The sequence below is a fragment of the Diadema antillarum genome, unplaced genomic scaffold, assembly GCF_040938485.1.
Source record: "Diadema antillarum isolate AM-2024a unplaced genomic scaffold, OU_Dant_1.0 seq00000962_RagTag, whole genome shotgun sequence".
Lineage (NCBI taxonomy): Eukaryota > Metazoa > Echinodermata > Echinoidea > Diadematoida > Diadematidae > Diadema > Diadema antillarum.
In genome coordinates this window covers 42,700-60,488 of record NW_027271809.1, presented here as the reverse complement: position 1 = coordinate 60,488, position 17,789 = coordinate 42,700, and the positions used below count along the sequence as shown (strand labels likewise).

The 17,789-nt window shown below is 38.8% G+C and overlaps 1 protein-coding gene across 1 annotated transcript in view; it reads right to left on the bottom strand.

The window, feature by feature from the left end:
- LOC139741904 (MAM and LDL-receptor class A domain-containing protein 1-like) overlaps window positions 1-13,976 on the bottom strand; it is a 52,197-nt gene extending 38,221 nt beyond the window's left edge. The window contains exons 1-11 of the mRNA XM_071652476.1: window positions 13,916-13,976; window positions 13,247-13,402; window positions 11,921-12,062; window positions 11,342-11,465; window positions 9,832-9,919; window positions 8,279-8,422; window positions 5,893-6,167; window positions 3,267-3,357; window positions 2,270-2,434; window positions 1,617-1,891; window positions 70-160 (exon numbers count right to left, since the gene is read on the bottom strand). Coding sequence (XP_071508577.1) covers window positions 70-160; window positions 1,617-1,891; window positions 2,270-2,434; window positions 3,267-3,357; window positions 5,893-6,167; window positions 8,279-8,422; window positions 9,832-9,919; window positions 11,342-11,465; window positions 11,921-12,062; window positions 13,247-13,402; window positions 13,916-13,976 — 1,612 coding nt within the window. The remainder of the gene's footprint in view (window positions 1-69; window positions 161-1,616; window positions 1,892-2,269; window positions 2,435-3,266; window positions 3,358-5,892; window positions 6,168-8,278; window positions 8,423-9,831; window positions 9,920-11,341; window positions 11,466-11,920; window positions 12,063-13,246; window positions 13,403-13,915) is intronic.
- Between the last annotated feature and the right edge of the window lie 3,813 nt (window positions 13,977-17,789).

Genomic DNA, 17,789 nt, shown 5'->3' with positions numbered 1-17,789 from the left:
AGATATAATATGCACGCGCTGTTGTGGGAGTAGAGGAACATAAGGTGTGACGTAGAAAGTGTTACTTACAGGCGGGACAGGCTTGATCCTGGTGAAGTGTGACGTCATCTACTGCGATATCGTCCCTGTCTTCGCTTCCTGGCATCCCCTCGATGACGAGCTACGTATTTGTAAGAGAAAATGTGATAGCCTTATTAGACTTTACTTTCTTATTCATCTTCCTCAAGCTTTAATAAATAGTATCCTTTGAAGCAAAAACATTCTGAAGTCATTCCACATAACAGTAACTGTCGACGTTCCGCACAGGTACATAATTTGTGTACAAACATAGGCTTTCAGGCCTAGACAAACATAAATCTTGTTTACATCGCTACATCCGAAGAACGGTGAGTTGCCCTACGAACTATCTCGTAAAGACAAGAATGCCGTACAGAATCGATTGTGAATGCTACGATCGCATCGTTAAAGGCAATCATGGAAGTGGCGTGTGTTTTGAGTGTAGTCTGTGTCAACTGTGTTTGTGTGGTTGCGGGTGCGTGTGTGTGAAGGTGCGTGTGTGATCGAGTCATTTTGGGTGTGTGTTTTGATGAGTGCGCCGCAAAACGAAAAGTTTTATTTGCAAGTTTCTAGCAATTTGCATTGCCTAACCTGCCTCCTTATTTCTTTTTCTTTCGCCATGTTTAAAGCTCTGTACAGCCATCGCTGTACCTGTTAGTCTTTGTTTGTTTGTTTGTTTGTTTGTTTTGCTTTGTTTTTTTTGTTTTTTTTTTGTTTTTTTTTGTTTGTTTGTTGTTGTTGTTTTTTTTTTGGGGGGGGTAAATTCTTGCTCAAAAGCAGCTTCAAACCTGACAGCAGGCTTTTTACCTTGTCGAAATAAATAAAAATCAAATCAAATCAAATCAAACCAAATCGCTGAATAAAAACACTACAACAATTCTTCATGTCACAGTAGGACAACGACATAATGAAAATATTACGAAAATTCCACGAAATCGCACTTGTCATAGAGATACACATTCCTTTTACTTATCAATGACAACTTAAGTTTATTTCAGATTCATTTCTGTAATCCATTTTTTTTTTTTTTTGGTCAGCAAAGAATTAAGTGTACCAAAAACATTATGCAAAAAAAAGTAATATAGTCCGACCTTCCTTATCCGGCCTCCTTTTATCGGGATCTCTGTTTTATCCGGATGCGATCTCGGCGTGATTTTTTTTTTTCAATCTGATAACTATTGGGAAAGGGGGGATTTCAAACTCAAACACAAACTCACTTGAATTACATATGATTCCCAACGTACTTTCACACTACCGAATTTCGCATCAGATCCATTGATCGATATGGAAACTGGTTCTAAACAACCTCTCGTAACCCGAATACCTGTGAACACAAATAAAAGGTTCCTGACCATGCATGCTCGCACCAGTTCCAACCCACTTCCCGAAGCCTACTGCAAGAGTATTTTTGTGTCTAACCAGCACTAACCTACAGTAAAAGGCTGTGACATCTCTTCTTCTGTACTTCTCGGACCAGAGATATCGAGAAGGCGAGATCTCACAACTCGCCTTATTCATCGCACTAGATCTTCCCCCTCCCCCATTTTTCAACAACTCACCCTGTAATCCCCATCACTCGCCACTGACACCTGAAAGGAAGCGCGGTGCCAGAAGTTCCCCTGGTCCCCGGTCATCATGAAAGAGAGTGTCCCCGGGTCCGACTGGTCGTCTTTCGTCACATACACATTCAGCCTGTTGACATCAGTCCCGTACATGTGGTACCAGAACTCCACACACGACTCGGGTGTTTTCTTGGCGGCAAAGGAGGGCGATATGAGACGGGCCTTGTCCGTTGCAACAGACCAGAAGGTGCTATCGACCAGCATGTAGAACCCTGTATGCCCAAAATGTACATATCTAAATAGTCGACACATCGTCATCAAAAGGACATACAGCAACGCGTTGGAGTAAAGAGATAGACCTACCTAAAGATCTGGGCCCTGTTGCATAAAAGTTGAGATCAGACATAATTCTAAGTCAGAATTAAAGATATCCGGTATATGTCTCCTAATGCAGCAGAGCCATGGTTTATAGTCTCAGACAGACGTCGATTGATATAGTCAATTGTGATACGTTTTTCAGTTTGTTTGAATTGATTTCAAAACATTATATGATGACAATAAAATCCCATACTCTGTGATGTGTCCATGTAAGATTTAGCGGCGGGATACCATAACCTATAAGGCCAAAGACACATCATGATATGGGTTACCTAGTTCATCGCCTCGGGTGTGATCTGCATCGGGCCCAGAGTATGAGTCCGGCGTGGCTCTGTTTCTCCATTCCCAGTCAAAGTCGTCTGTCTGGTCTTGTGTGTAGTAGCACAGTTCGTACTCTTCGAAATCGCACGTCACGCTGCTCTCATTTTTTATGACGTCTTAAAGGAAAACAAAGGCCGCGGGAAGATACAAAATAAAGAGCTGTTTTGTCTTTTCCATCATTTTCTACTGTGACAAACAACGAAACAAACCCGAAATGTAGTAGATTGTGAGATTGCATGGATTGGATTTTTTTCTTTCGAGATTAAAAAAAAAGAAAAAAATATGTGTGTGTGTGTGTGTGTGTGTGTGCGCGCGCGTGTGTATTTGTGTGTGTGCTATAATGTATATGTATATTATATATACGACCTTGCATCACAAAACCACAAAAAGTCGACAGACATGGTTTTTTTAGTTAGAGCAGATTCTGAAAGAGCAGACTATATTCTAAAATGATGTATAACACATACAGTTCAATTGGACTCTCCTAACCCATCTAAATATATGGGAAAGAATGCACACACTCTAGAAAGTGTGAACTTAGAAAAGAGCCCAGTGAAGTACAGGGTGTACTCAAGCACTTGATCTTTACCAAGCCGTGCTAGCTGTGCGATGAATGGAACTAAAAACAGGGTGTTAACCACCGGAGCAACAACAACGAAGGGATTATCAGATGAAACTGAAATCGAACATGTTTTATTAACGCATTCTCTAGATGAAGACTGGCAACTTTCAAAGCAGTATCATAGTAATTAGAGTTGAATTGAAGAGTATGGACAGGGTTTCAAGAAATTAAAAGGGGGCTCTTTAGACATCATTATTCTACCAAAAAGTGTTTGAGAAAATCTGCCAAAAACACAATTTCCTGTTCGTTTTATGATCCCAGCCTTTAGTATAATGTAGAAAATCTAGAAAGGTGGGAGATTGACAGAAATGAAGTTATTTACTTACGATATCCAGGACATGCGTAGTTAGTTATGACTATGTCATCCAAAGCAATGTCGCTTTCAAAGCTAGGTCCTCGTATGGCCTCGAAAACGATCTGGCGAGATTAAAATGGGATTTTTTTAAAATGATTTTTGCATTGAAGGAAACTTAAGGTTTAGTTTTATTTCATTCATTAGACTGTGCACCATTCTCTTTTTTTTCTCTTCCACAAAATGTGATGAAGGTCTTACACAACAGCAGAAAACAATAAGAATTAAGAGGTGGGGCATTGTTCGACCTATTATGCTATAGTGTAAATGAATTATTTCATTTCATTTCATTTCATTTATTTCATTCCTTCTTTCTTTTTCGTCAAACATAACACGAAATTAATCAGAAGATATAACATAGGCATGTATTCGACTTTACATGGTAGATAATGGTTAACAAATAGGAAATTATACATGCATACCGGCAGAATACAAAGTTATGTTTCGAGGAAAAAAAAAAGAAAGAACTGAGAGGTTCACTGAAAAGCATGCTTGTAAATTGTGAACCACTCAAAGGATTCTTGTGAATACATTAAACTTTTTTTTACAAAGACAGGAGAGAACAAGACAGGACAGAACAAGACAGTAGAAACACAACGACATTACATGACTTTACGGTAGGGTATACCATGACAGTAATAAAACACAAAGAATAATGGAAAGGAAGGAGAGAAAGAAAAAGGAAATGAAAGGAAAAGCCAACACGCTGAACATCGGGATCGTAAGAGAGAATTGAGGTGTTTCAGCTCAATCAGCCGAGCAAAGTTTATACAAATAAGATAATGTAAAAAAAAATACACAATGATGAAATCAATGATTGACGATGAACCCTTAGGCTGTAAAGACTAGCTAAGTAATGAATCGTATATATCTTAATATGAGTTCAACAAAAAATATTTTAACTTACGCTTAAACGAATTCAAAGATAAAGAATTTGTTATATCACAACTTAAAGAATTCCAAAATCTAGGGACAGTGTATATAGATGTATTTTGAGCCAATAACGTTCTCAGAAGGGGTAAATGAAACTCATTTGATCGCCTAGTGGGATAATTATGAAAATATTGATTTCGTGGAAACATTGAATCAAAAATGCTGGGAAGTGCATTTGTGTTATAATTAAATATAAACTGACCCAGCTGAAAGAAAAACAAATCTTTAATCTTTAAAATCTTATATCTAACAAATAATGGATCTGCATGGGAACGTGGAGAAACGCCACAAATAATACGAAGTGCCTTTTTTTGTAATAACAATAATCTATCTAATAAAGTTTGATGGGCACTACCCCATGCTAAGATTCCATAATTTAAATAAGGTAATATTAATGAAAAATACAACGTCAGCAAAGAAGACAACGGGATATGAGATTTAAGTCTATTAATAATACTAATATTACGCGAAATTATTTTACTAATATTAATAATATGAGGCTTCCACGAAAGTTTATCATCCACTGTAATACCGAGATTGTATGAGATACTCGCTCTAAGTGAACGTCATCAAAGATGATATCTGTGGGTAAAACTTCTATAGACTTACTGAATAACATATAGTTAGTTTTCTGAAGATTCAGTGATAATTTGTTGGCTCTTATCCATTGAGTCACTTTTTTAAATTCGGAATTAACAGTATCGACAAGAGTGATTGGATTTTGGTGGGAGAAGAAAATATTTGAATCATCGGCAAAAAGTATAAAAGAAAGTATGTCCGATGATCTACAAAAATAATTTATGTAAATGATGAAAAGTAAAGGTCCTAATATACTACCCTGAGGGACGCCACATTTAATAACTTCAAGACTAGAGCTGTGCTCGTCTAAGGATACATATTGTTTTCGGTTTTGCAGGTAACTCCTGAACCACTCCAAGGCCTTCCCTCGTATACCATAATGGGACAATTTATGAAGTAAAATTTCGTGATTAATTGTATCGAAGGCCTCGGAGAAGTCCAGGAAGATACCAACAAGATGGGAATGGTCATCTATAGTATGTGCGGCGTTGTCAATAAACTTCAAAAGAGCATGAATGGTGCTGTGTTTCTGACGAAACCCAAATTGAGAATTCCTAAAAACATTATGATAATTAAGAAATGTAATCGTTCTTGTAAATATCAATTTTACCAAAACCTTAGATAGGGATGAAATTATAAATGGCATGAAATGATAGTAACATAAGAATGTATAAAGTTGTTCCTATCCATCCAAAACTCTTAAGACTCATGACATTCATGTTCTCCAAACGGCTATATCCATTATGTTCTTGCTTGTAATTGACGCCCCTTTTTAAAGACGTCATGATTACTAACGAATACATTCATCTACACCCAACTTGTCATTCTCTAAATTTTCATTCACGTAACCCAAAGCTCTTGTTAGCTCAGAAAATAAAGTTTGACATCATGGTCCAGATACTGCAATGCCCCTTTCCTTTGTTACCAGGAAACAGCGACACTTTCTCATCCGTTCTACGTAAGTGTACGCATCAAATCAACCACACCCTGCATAGTAAACGACGAGAGGATAGTATCTTGACAGTCTACATTATAATAAAGCCTAAGATAAAGGGCCAAGATGGTGGAGTTCAGGTAGTTATACTTGCATTGAAATCATGCGGCGTGTTAATGACTGCCTCGGCGCCCCGCCACACGTCTCCGCGAGTGCCGGCGAGGGACCAGATGGGGCGGCCTAAATCAGGGGACGTGACGTTACGCAGGTAGACGTTGAGCTCGCCGATGTCATCGCCGTACATGTGGTAATAGAACACCACGCAGAAACTCTCTGCATCGTTCTCTTGAACGCCTTGGAAAAGAGGGGATATCAGGCGGGCCACCTCCGTAGCGTCTTGCACTGAACCCTCGATGTATACATAAAAACCTAGAAAAGTGAAAATTTGTGAACTACATTGTCGATGTCGAGTGCAAGTCATGTTTATCTGTGCATTTTCTTTCTCAGATGGAAAACGTTATGTAACAGATGATTAGATCATAGAAACCTTTGTGAGGAAAAGTGAAGAATAGATTGATTGCAATTCAATGTCTGTTCCATGGTGACTAGGTGGAAATCGTGCCTTATGATAGGAAAATGCAGATGATTAATTTTTTATTTGTTGTATAAAAGTAGAGACATTACAAAAACATTTAAAGCTTTCATCAACGTCGCCAAGTTCACTTATATTAGGCGTAATTCTACGTTTGCAGCGATTTTTTTTTCACGTGTAATCGTAAAGTTTCTATGATGGCATAGATTAGCTCCACAGAGTCAATGATAGAAAACAGATGTTATGATCAGGACGATGCGGTGGAAATTGGCTCTTTTAATGGTGACGGAAATTACCATCACAACGAATATCTCCGAAGAATAAAGTAATCCTATTACATCACATATTGAGAAAAACGAGCATTACAGAATTTCGGTGACGCTTACACGAGAAGTTGTATTTTGATGCTTGTATTTGTGAGATTTTCTCTCGGTGAAAACCTTTTATATTTGCAAACATGCTGTGCTCGATCGTTTCTTCTTGCATTCTACTGAAGTTACAGTCATTTCCTACAATATAAGATATAGTCATGATAGTATCATGCAAAACATACTTAAACTTTGAATAAATTTTTATCATTCAGCACGTTTGAAAACATTGTTAGTTTAGGGCAACTTAATGTGTTTTTTTTTTATCTTCATGAATTCCGTAGGCCTGAGTACAATAATGAGCGAGTCTGAATCGTGTTATTGTATATTTTTGAGGAAATGATTTTGAAGCAAAGGAGATATAATGAAATTATTGAATCATGCAGTTACATTGTTGATCTAAATTTGCAATGATTCCTGTGACACCCCAAATCAACACAAGCTTTGAATTTGTGTATATCATGTGTGTGTGCGCGTGCGTGTGTATGTGTGTTTGTGCGTGTGTGTTTATAACCTTACAATACAGCCAGATTTTCTGCACTTTGCACAGCGACCTATATAACAGCCTCCTGGTCGATCGATCTTCGTTGGATAACACGAACAATGGGACATAAACTTCATGGGCGGATACTGATAAAGATGTAAAATATGATTGTAATCATAGAGTGGGAACACCTATTGCTGCCATTTTCAAATGTAGAAACTGGACAAGGGCTCCGATTTCGATTGTCAAAGAGCCACGTAACGAGTCGAAAAGGCAAACAGCAAGATCTCTCTGAAGAACTGAGTTAAGAAAAATGGTGATGTGGACATTAACGGATTATATAGGACCTTGGATGAAAATGCACAGTTTACCAATAGGGCAGAAGCAATGTATGTGCGATAGTATAAAGTACACATTAAATTGCTTTCTCTCCTGAAATAGTGCCACAGTAATACCGTGATTAAACACACACACACACACACACACACACACACACACACACACAACAATGTGATCCGTATTCATTTGAGAGTGTTGCAATGTCTCCATTCGTACGCCATCAGCTCTCGGTGTTGGCAATGGTCAAGATGTGAAACGACAAATTGAAAAACGCTATGTGACTTTCACACTGTTTAAGAAAAGGGTCCATGCACTCTCACTGGCTGGCTAGTGTGGAAATGGGTGTACGCTATGGTACGGTTCCTTGTGAAACTGCATAATAAATAAATGAGTACATTTTATGTCGGATTGATATATTATCCTTATCTCCCAGAGTAATTCACTAAAATTACAAGCTATGCTTTTCTTGTGAATTCCTCTTTTCCATATACAGTTAAAAAATAAAATTGTATTTGCTTACTCATTGATTTGTCGAAATACCAAATTGATTTATTGTAATTTACACAATGTTTTGTTTAAGCCAATGTGTGTCAAAATATCTTAAAATATTCGGTACTTATGTAAGCGTTATGTAGAGGCCTATATTACTCTGTATTACTTCATATGGAAATAAAATTATTTGAATTTGAATTTGAATGAGGCTTTGTTTTTAACTCCAAACTCCATCACATAGCGGGAAGCAGGTGGGAGCTCTTACCATCGTCTGTGCCTAGCGTGTGGTCGACGGTAGGTCCTGTGTCGTAGGAGAGAGTGGAACCTGCCTGGCGAATGAAGTCGAAATCATCCGTATCGTCCTGCTCGAAACCACACCAACCTGATTCAAAGGTGCAGTTCACGAAGTCTGGAGGGCAGACAACATAGGAAAAATTACTATGCTACCGGTAATGCTCATAAGCATTGCATGTGATAGTCTATCATATGATTATATATATATATATATATATATAGAAAAGGACTGACGTTTCGGTCAAAGACCTTTATCAAAGGTCTTTGACCGAAACGTCAGAGTAATTTTTTGGCTCCTGCGGTGTTTTTTACTCTTGCTATCTATTTATTACACACCGACGCAGAAGTTTCATTTTTGATTTCGTACATATATATATATATATATATATATATTCGTATACAGTTTGTATTTTGAAATTAGAAGTCATGCTGTGACATGCATGACAGATGATCATGCTCACATGTAGAACTAAGGGGGAAAAAAGCTGTGTACACTGGATTCTATTGATGCCATAGATACCAGTTGAGAAATTGATATCGGTATAAACTGCAGAGGAGTGTATGCCTACTTGTGATATTGTGCTGTACTGTGCCTGCCGACACCAGGCGTAGATCACACACATCAGCAAAGTGGGTTGACATTGGGCAGATTTATTTACCTTCTGTATATATACATCTGTGCCTTTTACAACATGTACAGAAGATAAGACTGCCTACTTTAGTCCTGGTAATTGCCCATCACCCTTGCCAAAAATCACGTCAGCCACATAGCATGAAGGGGGCCTATGATGAAACTTTGTTTTTGTGATGTAAGTCCTTTTCTGTGAAAGTGTCCTTGCGCTTGGTGAATAATCCTCGACGCTCTACAAGATGATCAACACACTCGCCCAACACAAACCTATTAAGAAACCAATGTGTGGTAGTATAATGCAGCGCACTCTGGACTTTCAAACAATACATTACTATGTTATTATTCCCTTTATCTTTGTCTTTCATATCCACCATTTCTTTTGGGAGGAGGGGATGGGTATTTTTACAAATATGGTATGATGGTGTATTTTGTTATTATTTCTTTTTAACCATTTGTTTATTATCAACTGTTCGTATATCAAGTCATTACTTTGAATCAATTTTGTACTAGCTAAATTATTGGTGTGTGTTTTTCGTAAAAAGGTGTAACGTTACTCCTTAATGCACTTTTGATATAATTAGATTTCCTTCTCTGCCATTTTCGTATTCAAGCTAATTCTGGTTCTCTTTCACAGTTGCGTATGTGCTCGTGTTGGCACGAGCGCGTGTGATACGTACGTATGAGGATGATGCATGCTGAATAGTTTTTCTTTCAGAACTCCAACGTGGAGACCTATATAATGAGCTCCGCTACGGAGACAGTTTAATGAGCTGCTATGTGGGGAAAATTTCATAAGTGTCAGTTGTTATATATGAGCTTCTTTCGTTTTGGTAATGAAAGAGACGAATGAAAACAAAAGGAGAGAGTTGATAGTTTATGCGAAACGCAGTTACCTGATGCACAGAGCCCGTCAGAATAGGCGATGTCATCAATTGCAATGTCCGATCGCTCCCCGGAACCGATTTCAGCTTCGAAAATCATCTGAATGAAAACCCATCAGGCACAGACAACTTGATGAGAACATAAATACGTACGACCTATATCCTCTGCTTCATGCTATAACTTATGCTAATCATTGAATGAATAATCCAAAATCGAGAATGTTTAGATCACGTATTTTATCCTACAGTCCTGTGAAAAATGCTTCATAGCCTGAATCATTACGAATCATCAAAGCGTAATAAAAGATGTGAACTTCACTAATAAAGTCTGGTGCAATTTAATACTTAAGAGTTTTGGTTTCCGACGTGAGGGTTTCCATTGTGACCCCTGAACGCACCCCCCCCCCCCCATACACACACACCTTGCATTATTATGTTCGTGTCTATAAACACTCTTTTTTTATACGAAAACAGACTATAATACATTTTAAAGCATGGTGCACGAGAAAAAAGGACGATATTCATACACAAGGTAATTTATACATTTCTGGAAAGCTTAAGTCCCTAGGAACATAAATAATTAATTTTCAGAAGGTAAAAACGTCTTCAGAACGATGGAGATATGGTGTTTTGAGATCCTTTTTAGACCAACTGTGGCCCGTTGCATAAAACATACCGTTGAATTTCAATGGTAACTACCGTCAAAATAAGCCGTCACAGCCAATCAGCATCAAGGATTATAAAATTTAGCGCTAATTTGAAGACTTACCGCTAGAAAGGAGCGGTAAGTCCAGCGGTAAGGGTTTTATGCAACAGGGCCCTGAACCCAATCTGACGGCGAAATTTTGGTGACCAAAATTATGACGTCGCGAAATGTGCGCTCTGCTATACGCACTCCACCCACACAGTGAGCTCCGTCTATGGAGGGCCTTTGCGGACGTGGTTCGTTTGGGGCATACATGTACGTATGGAGAGGCAGTTGCATACATATGCCCGTTTCCATGTATGCCCCCAAACGAGTTGTGTCCGCAGCGGCCTTCCATATCCGTCGCCTCTCCCTCGCTTCTTCTACCATCCCGAGTTTGCCACTGTCACTAGCAGTGTCATTGTCGCTGTCATCACTCAATTCACTCTCGATGTCAAACACAAAGTCTTTCCGTACAATATAAGATAAAAATTTGACGTTTTAATGTCTCAGCCGAGGAAGTAGATGCGACTAAAGACAGGCCAGATAATGCATCCGCTCACCAAGAAATACGTGCTTTATGAATGGCGGCCTCGATGTCCCGCTGCACTCGTAAAGGGTTTTGTTCATTTCGTGACGTCATATTTTAGGGCTCGAAAAAGACGGCTGTTCCGGAGTGAATATCGGTGAAGCAAATCAAGTCAGTTTTAACTCGCGATTTCTCAGTGGCGCGAATATCTTTTATTAAGTCACATTAAAAAGCTGTTTTAGGAAACATTCTTTTATAGGATTTTCTTGATTTTAATGTCTCGTTCACCATATTTTGATAGTACTCACCTCAACTGAGCCGGCTTGTTGCTGGATGCTGGCTCGTCCTTTGTACCACTGTCTCCCACTCTCCCCGTGAAATTCCCAAACGGGATCACCGAGTGTTGCCGAATCGCTATCTCTCACGTACACTCTTTTCAGGACAATATACCATAAATATTACACAAGTTATATAATAAAGACTTGTAATCAAAGAAAAAACAACAACAAAATATACGAGCACGAAGTTAAGTTAAAAAACAAAATATGAGAATATGAGCTTTCGATGAAGGAATCCGATTTCATGGTGCTCTTTTTTTTTAACAGAGTCAATACATATCACAAGGAGATAAAAATACATAAGTACATCCACATGTTTATGGTTCATATCAACAATTGTGTATGTTTACGTGTTCTGTCATGTATAAATCAAGACTTTGTGCCTCGAAATGTGAAATATAATTGACATCTATACCCTTCCCCCAAGGGGGGGGGGCATTGTATTTCATTCAGATACATTATGTATAATGCAACAACAACAAAGAAATCAAAGAAAGAAACGGAGATTTCATGCTTATTGGAACATGTTAGTATCTAACAATCACCTACCTCAATGACCCCATGTGATCCCCAAACATAAAGTAGAAGAACTCTACACACTTCGACTGCGTTGCATCTTCAGACGGACTGATAAGGCGGGCTACCGAGCCCTGCGTCTGCGGGCTGGACGCCTCGGCATACACGTAGTAACCTGTAGAGAATATCTTCAGATGACATCCCTTTCACTTTGAATTCTACCCGTCTCGATACTGTGGTTTCTGCCTATCAAAACAGGTGGGGATCCTTACTCAGAATTTTACTTTATCCGAAAATGAAAAGAAGAACTAATGGAAAAACAATCATCTTATTTCGTTTTCGGATCAACGACCCGCCGGAATAACAGCCTTTCTTCTTCTTTTTGTTTTATTCATTTTTGGATGAACGAACATTCGGAAACACGAATCTTGTTTCCCTTTCGAAATAATTTGATTTGATTTGATTCGATTTATTTCTGCATTTTTCACAAAGTATACACGACATAACAAACAGTTTTTCAATATCATACATATTACATCCAACACAAGATGATTAGAAATATAGTCATAATGTGCCAATAAGAAATATTGTATAGGTGAATTATAATCAGACAAAAACAATTGGAAAATCATTGATTCTTCAATCGAGTTAATACATACAAAATGCAGGAGACCGTCATCTTAAGCTGAAGCTTGAATTTGATGGCGGCCTCTGGAAAAGCATATGGCTTATACTTCTTTACAAATCATTTAATACATATCAAATTGTATAAACGAAAAGGGTAGCTTCAAAATGCATCAGTGCAACGGTGAGTTACGGTGCAAGTGCATATGTGCAGTTTTGTTATTTTATCATTGTTAATGCTATTTGAGAAAAAAAAATCTGTGTAGATTAATTTTCATATAGAAAAGTGATATCTTTGATCTTTATGTGTGCGAACGAACTGTAACCAGCTAAACAGGGGGTTATGAACGCCGATTTTGTTGTACAGCATGAGCGGTGTTGTGGAAATTGCAATATCAATCCACCCATTGAGGGGGTGCAATGTTCGCTTTTTTTTGTGTGTGTGAAATAGTCCGTTTCAGAAATTTTCCAATAAGGATGAGCGTGACAAGCTCGCGTTTCATAACTTGAAGCCAAAGAACAGATTAATTTCACAAGGTCCCAGCAAAAGAAAGAAATAATCAAAAAGTGATCTTGTTATACGATTCGTAATCACTGCAGGTCATAATCATTAAGTATAGTTATCATGGATGACCGTCAATGCAGTCCTAATTATGCTTTATTTCCAATGATACAAAGATCCTTGCAAATCTGCAAAGCCAAAATAACTTTAAAGAAAAACATTAAAACACTCACCCAGAGAAGTACCATGTGTGTGGTCGACATCGGGTCCAGTGTCGCCTGTACTTGAAGAGCCACTCTTGCGGGTCCAGTCAAAATCGTCTGTTGAATCGTCTGTAAAGTTGCAGATGTCTATCTCGAAATCACAAGAGATGTCTCCAAAAGCGGGCACTGCTGGGTAGGGTAATATTGTTCAAAGAAACTCAATGGAATATATGTTGTGGTCTTACCTCCTAATGTGTATAATGTAAAACATATTATGTACTTACCCTCACAAAATTGTTTCTATATGCCTGCTGGATGAAACATTAGATGTCGGCATTAAATGCTTAGAAGAAAGTAACCTCCGAGAGACTAGCAATGAGGATAAAGTACCTTGCCTAGAGGCACAACTACTGTTGGCATTGGACTTGAACCAGTGACTTCTTGATTAAAACCCGTGGATTTATCCACTGAGCCACAGCAGCTCCTCTCTGCAAATGATAGACATATAGAAGGACACCACCTTAAAAGCAAAATTTAACACAATTGCAGCGGTTCTGTCTTCCGAAAAAAAAATGTTTGGTACTTTTCATCGTCTTTTTCCCTTAAATCTAAGCGAAGACAAGACAAAAGGTGTAAATTAACTTATTATACCATAACTTTCAAATAAGACTCTTGTCTTCAGCGATCCAATACACTTACTTGTATAAATCGTTAGATATCCACACAAGGCGAGGAACGTAATTACAGCCTTGGCCCCCATTTCAATTCCCGCTAGATTTTATACCGTCTGCTGAAAGTGCTTCTTTAGATTTCCTCGTGTCTTCTTCAGATGATTGAAATTTCAGCTACACGACTGACGGACGTCCCAGATCATGAGCGCACCATACATAAGAGCTAGTGTAAGAGTCTGTGTTCGCCTAGACCTTGACTTCGTTTGGATACATCTTCTACGCAGACTGTACTATGTGAAGAAATGCCCCTTTCAGCACTTTGTTGGGGGTGGGAGAAGGGGATTGAGTAAAGAGCTCCCGATTCATGTTGTCATATCTCGGGAGGCACAACAAAGTCCCTGACCTAACTACACACGCCTAAAATGCATTGTGTCTTGTGCCTAAGATTTATAACTTAATGAAAGGGGTTGACGTGATGTAAACATGGTTAGCAATGGCGTTGGAGTTGTAAAATCATCTATACTAGACTTTGAATTATGATTCAATTTGTCTATCTACTTTCTTGTTCCAATTACAGCGGTCAATAAAAACTTATCTGTCTGAGCAAGTTGCGTAGCAGTCCCGGCTCCTAGATCAAGTATGCAAATTCGAGACAACATGCAGTTACTGACGCCATATTGTCCAAAATGTTCTCTACGGTGTCTCTCAACGGTACCAAGCTGAAAGGAATTAATCAGTACTAGAATGATTCACTATAACATTAGTATTCAAGTTGACAGGGGGTCTGAAAGCTAAGAGTATCTAGTTATTACGACAAGATTTTTCGAGAAGAAACGCCTGACTGCTGGAATATTAGGTCTGTGGTTAAAACCCTTAAATAGAATGTATCGTGTCTTGTTATCTGTTTTATTCAAGTGCCAATTTCTTTTATGACAAGCGTGACTTGAGTACTATTGACTATTTAGAAATTTACTATTATGTCATTATTGTTCTCAGGTATCGAAATGAAAGAGGGAGGGAGGTTATGAACATATTAGTTAAGATTACCTTCTCGTTAAAGAAAATGCATATTATGGTGTTCGTGCATCGAAAACATCTGTGTTTCATATAGACAAAAATCATGTTATTTTCTGGGTATTTGTATCATTTACCTACTATTCCATATATGTCTTTAAAGACCTATGCGAGGCCTACAACAAGGGTGAAAATATATATAGTGTTCAATATATTTCATGTATTAATTGATTTGATTTTGATTTAATTTGATTTATTGATTGCTGTATTATCATTGTACATGAACATACATGTACACGTATATATATATATATATATATATATATATATATATACATTGTTGGAGCCATACATACACATAAACGTCAGTTGTTAACAAAATATGTTTTCTTCATTGCCTTCACACAGTGTACAGCAGAAACGTATCACAATACAAGCGTACAATGAATAATACAGTAGGGCTACAGCTTAAATGGGATGGTTAGTAAGGATGGGATTTCACGGAGCACGCGAACGATTTGCGAAAGACGCGAATGGCAAAATCCAGCATTCGTATTTTAGTCTGCAAAAGATCGCCAAACGAACGTGAGGGTTCGGAAGCGCCGTCAATTGTTCACGAATGTTGTTTTTACTTCGGCGAGAATTTCAAAAAAGTTTGAAATTTTTTGCGAACCTTTTCCGCACACTTGGTCGTGATTTGCTCGTGAATTGTTCTCGAAAGTGTCTTCAAAGCCTCGTCATATGCGCAAGACCTTCGCAAGACACGCGCGATGTTCGCAAAATGTTCATGAAACTCCAAACAGACTCCGAAACTTTGGAGAATGTCTTGCGTATGTTACGCGAAATCTGCGAAGTTTTTCCGATCATTTTACGACGTAATGGCAAACTGTTCGCGTACCTTTTGAGACATTCTCGCGAACGTTTAGCGCACGTTTGGTGGATGTATGACCTATACGTTTTCTACAAATAAAAATCGTAGCATACATCTAAACATCAAACAATTATTAACAACTACAGTAACAAAATAAATTAAAGACTAGCAAAGAGAAAGAAATGTTTGATATACAAAAAAAATCGCAGAATACACTTAATATTAATCTAAAGTATGCAGAATTTCATTCGAACTATAGAGATTATGTGTTGGAGGAACTGCAAAAAAATATCAAATGCTTTACTAGTGGAGATAGGTCCTAGGAAAAAAATGTAGGCAAGCACACGATAGAAAAATGAGAGAAAAAGAAAGGAGAAATAGAGGAAAGAAAAAAAAAATCAACTGAAGACAGTATCCACCTCTCCTTGGGTACATTTTCTCCCATGATTATGGAATAAATTTCGTTGTTCGCATTTCCGTCGCGTGTTCTTCGTGTACGTAACATGCTGTACTTTAGCAATGATACACACGACATTCGCACATACGTCGTGGAAACTTCGCACAAATTGCGCAAGAATAGTTTTCGGCTTCATTGTCGGAACGCATTCGGAGAAAAACTTTTCCGAATGTTGGATTTTGTCATTCGCGTCCTTCGCAAATCGTTCGCGTGCTCCGTGAAATCCCACCCTAATTGATCAGTGGAAATCAGTGGGAATGCTGGAGGATGATTGTTCCAATCCTTGTGAGATTTATTTGAGAGTACATTATAAATCTACTGTTGTGTGAAAATTATTTGCTTCAGAATGGTCTCATATTCAAGTAATGTGCAGTTTAATGCTTCCAGGTTAGCGTGCCTGGTCAGTGACGGGGCATTAATCTGCACATTACTTGAATATGAGACCGTTCTGAAGCATTTAATTTTCACACAACAGTAGATATATAATGTACTCTTAAATGAATCCCACAAGGATTGGAACAATCATCCCTCAGCATTCCCACTGATTCCCACTGATCGGTTACTAGCCATCCCCTTTAAGCCTGGCTTGATTTGCAGCTCTCGCAATGATATTAAAGGCCGTGTCACACCTTTCCGGGCAAGCCTTGCGTGCGACTTGCAAAGAGCATTTTTGACTATCCGGAGGTCCCCGTAGATGATCCGCACATGACAGTGCCTAGCATGTATCTCAACCGTAGTCGCCCGGAGGTGCGCACGCATATATTTTTACCCGCAACCGTGTTTAGGCCCTGTCACACCTTTCCTTGCAAGCTACTCAAGCTTGTTACGTGTAGGGATTTTCTAGCATACCGGACATTCCTGAGGGCGGAAAAGGATTTAAGCGAGTCAGTGCATGTGTCTTACTTGCTGGACGCGTTCTACTTAAATTATACTTGCGAGTATACTGTGTGACCTTTGTACCAGTCGCGTGGAGGCTGACAACTCAGTGAAGGAATTCCTCTAATGGAATGGCTGAAATCCCACAGAATTTCATTATCTTGGCTGCATACGGAACTGCGAAGTACCTGCGTGGGAGTGCCTGGGAAGTGCTGCCACTATTACCTCCTACTGGCGTTCTGCGTGGACCTCTACGGGCATTCCCGCGACTCACCCAGAAAAAGTTTTGGTCATGCTCAAAACTTGGCTGCGGTTAAATCGGACTTGCGTGAGCACCTCCGGGCAACTACGCGCTAGATACTGTCAGGTGCGGACCAACTGCGGAGAGCTCCGGGGAGTAAATTTGTTTCCCCGCAAGTCAAGCCGCAAAACTTCCCCCGTACGGTATGACAAGGCATGAATGAAAATTGCAAACATTCTTGTTCGCCGGCTGAAAATCTTCTACGTGCTGGAAACTATATATCTCCTCGCCACAAGCCCGCGTAGCTTGCCCGGAATGGTGTGACACGGCCTTTATATTTCAATATCAAGGAGGACTTTAAATGACTTCTCACAACACAATTAAAGCAGTTAAAGTTCAGATATCTTCCTGAAACATGAATTGCAGGGACTGTGATACGATGT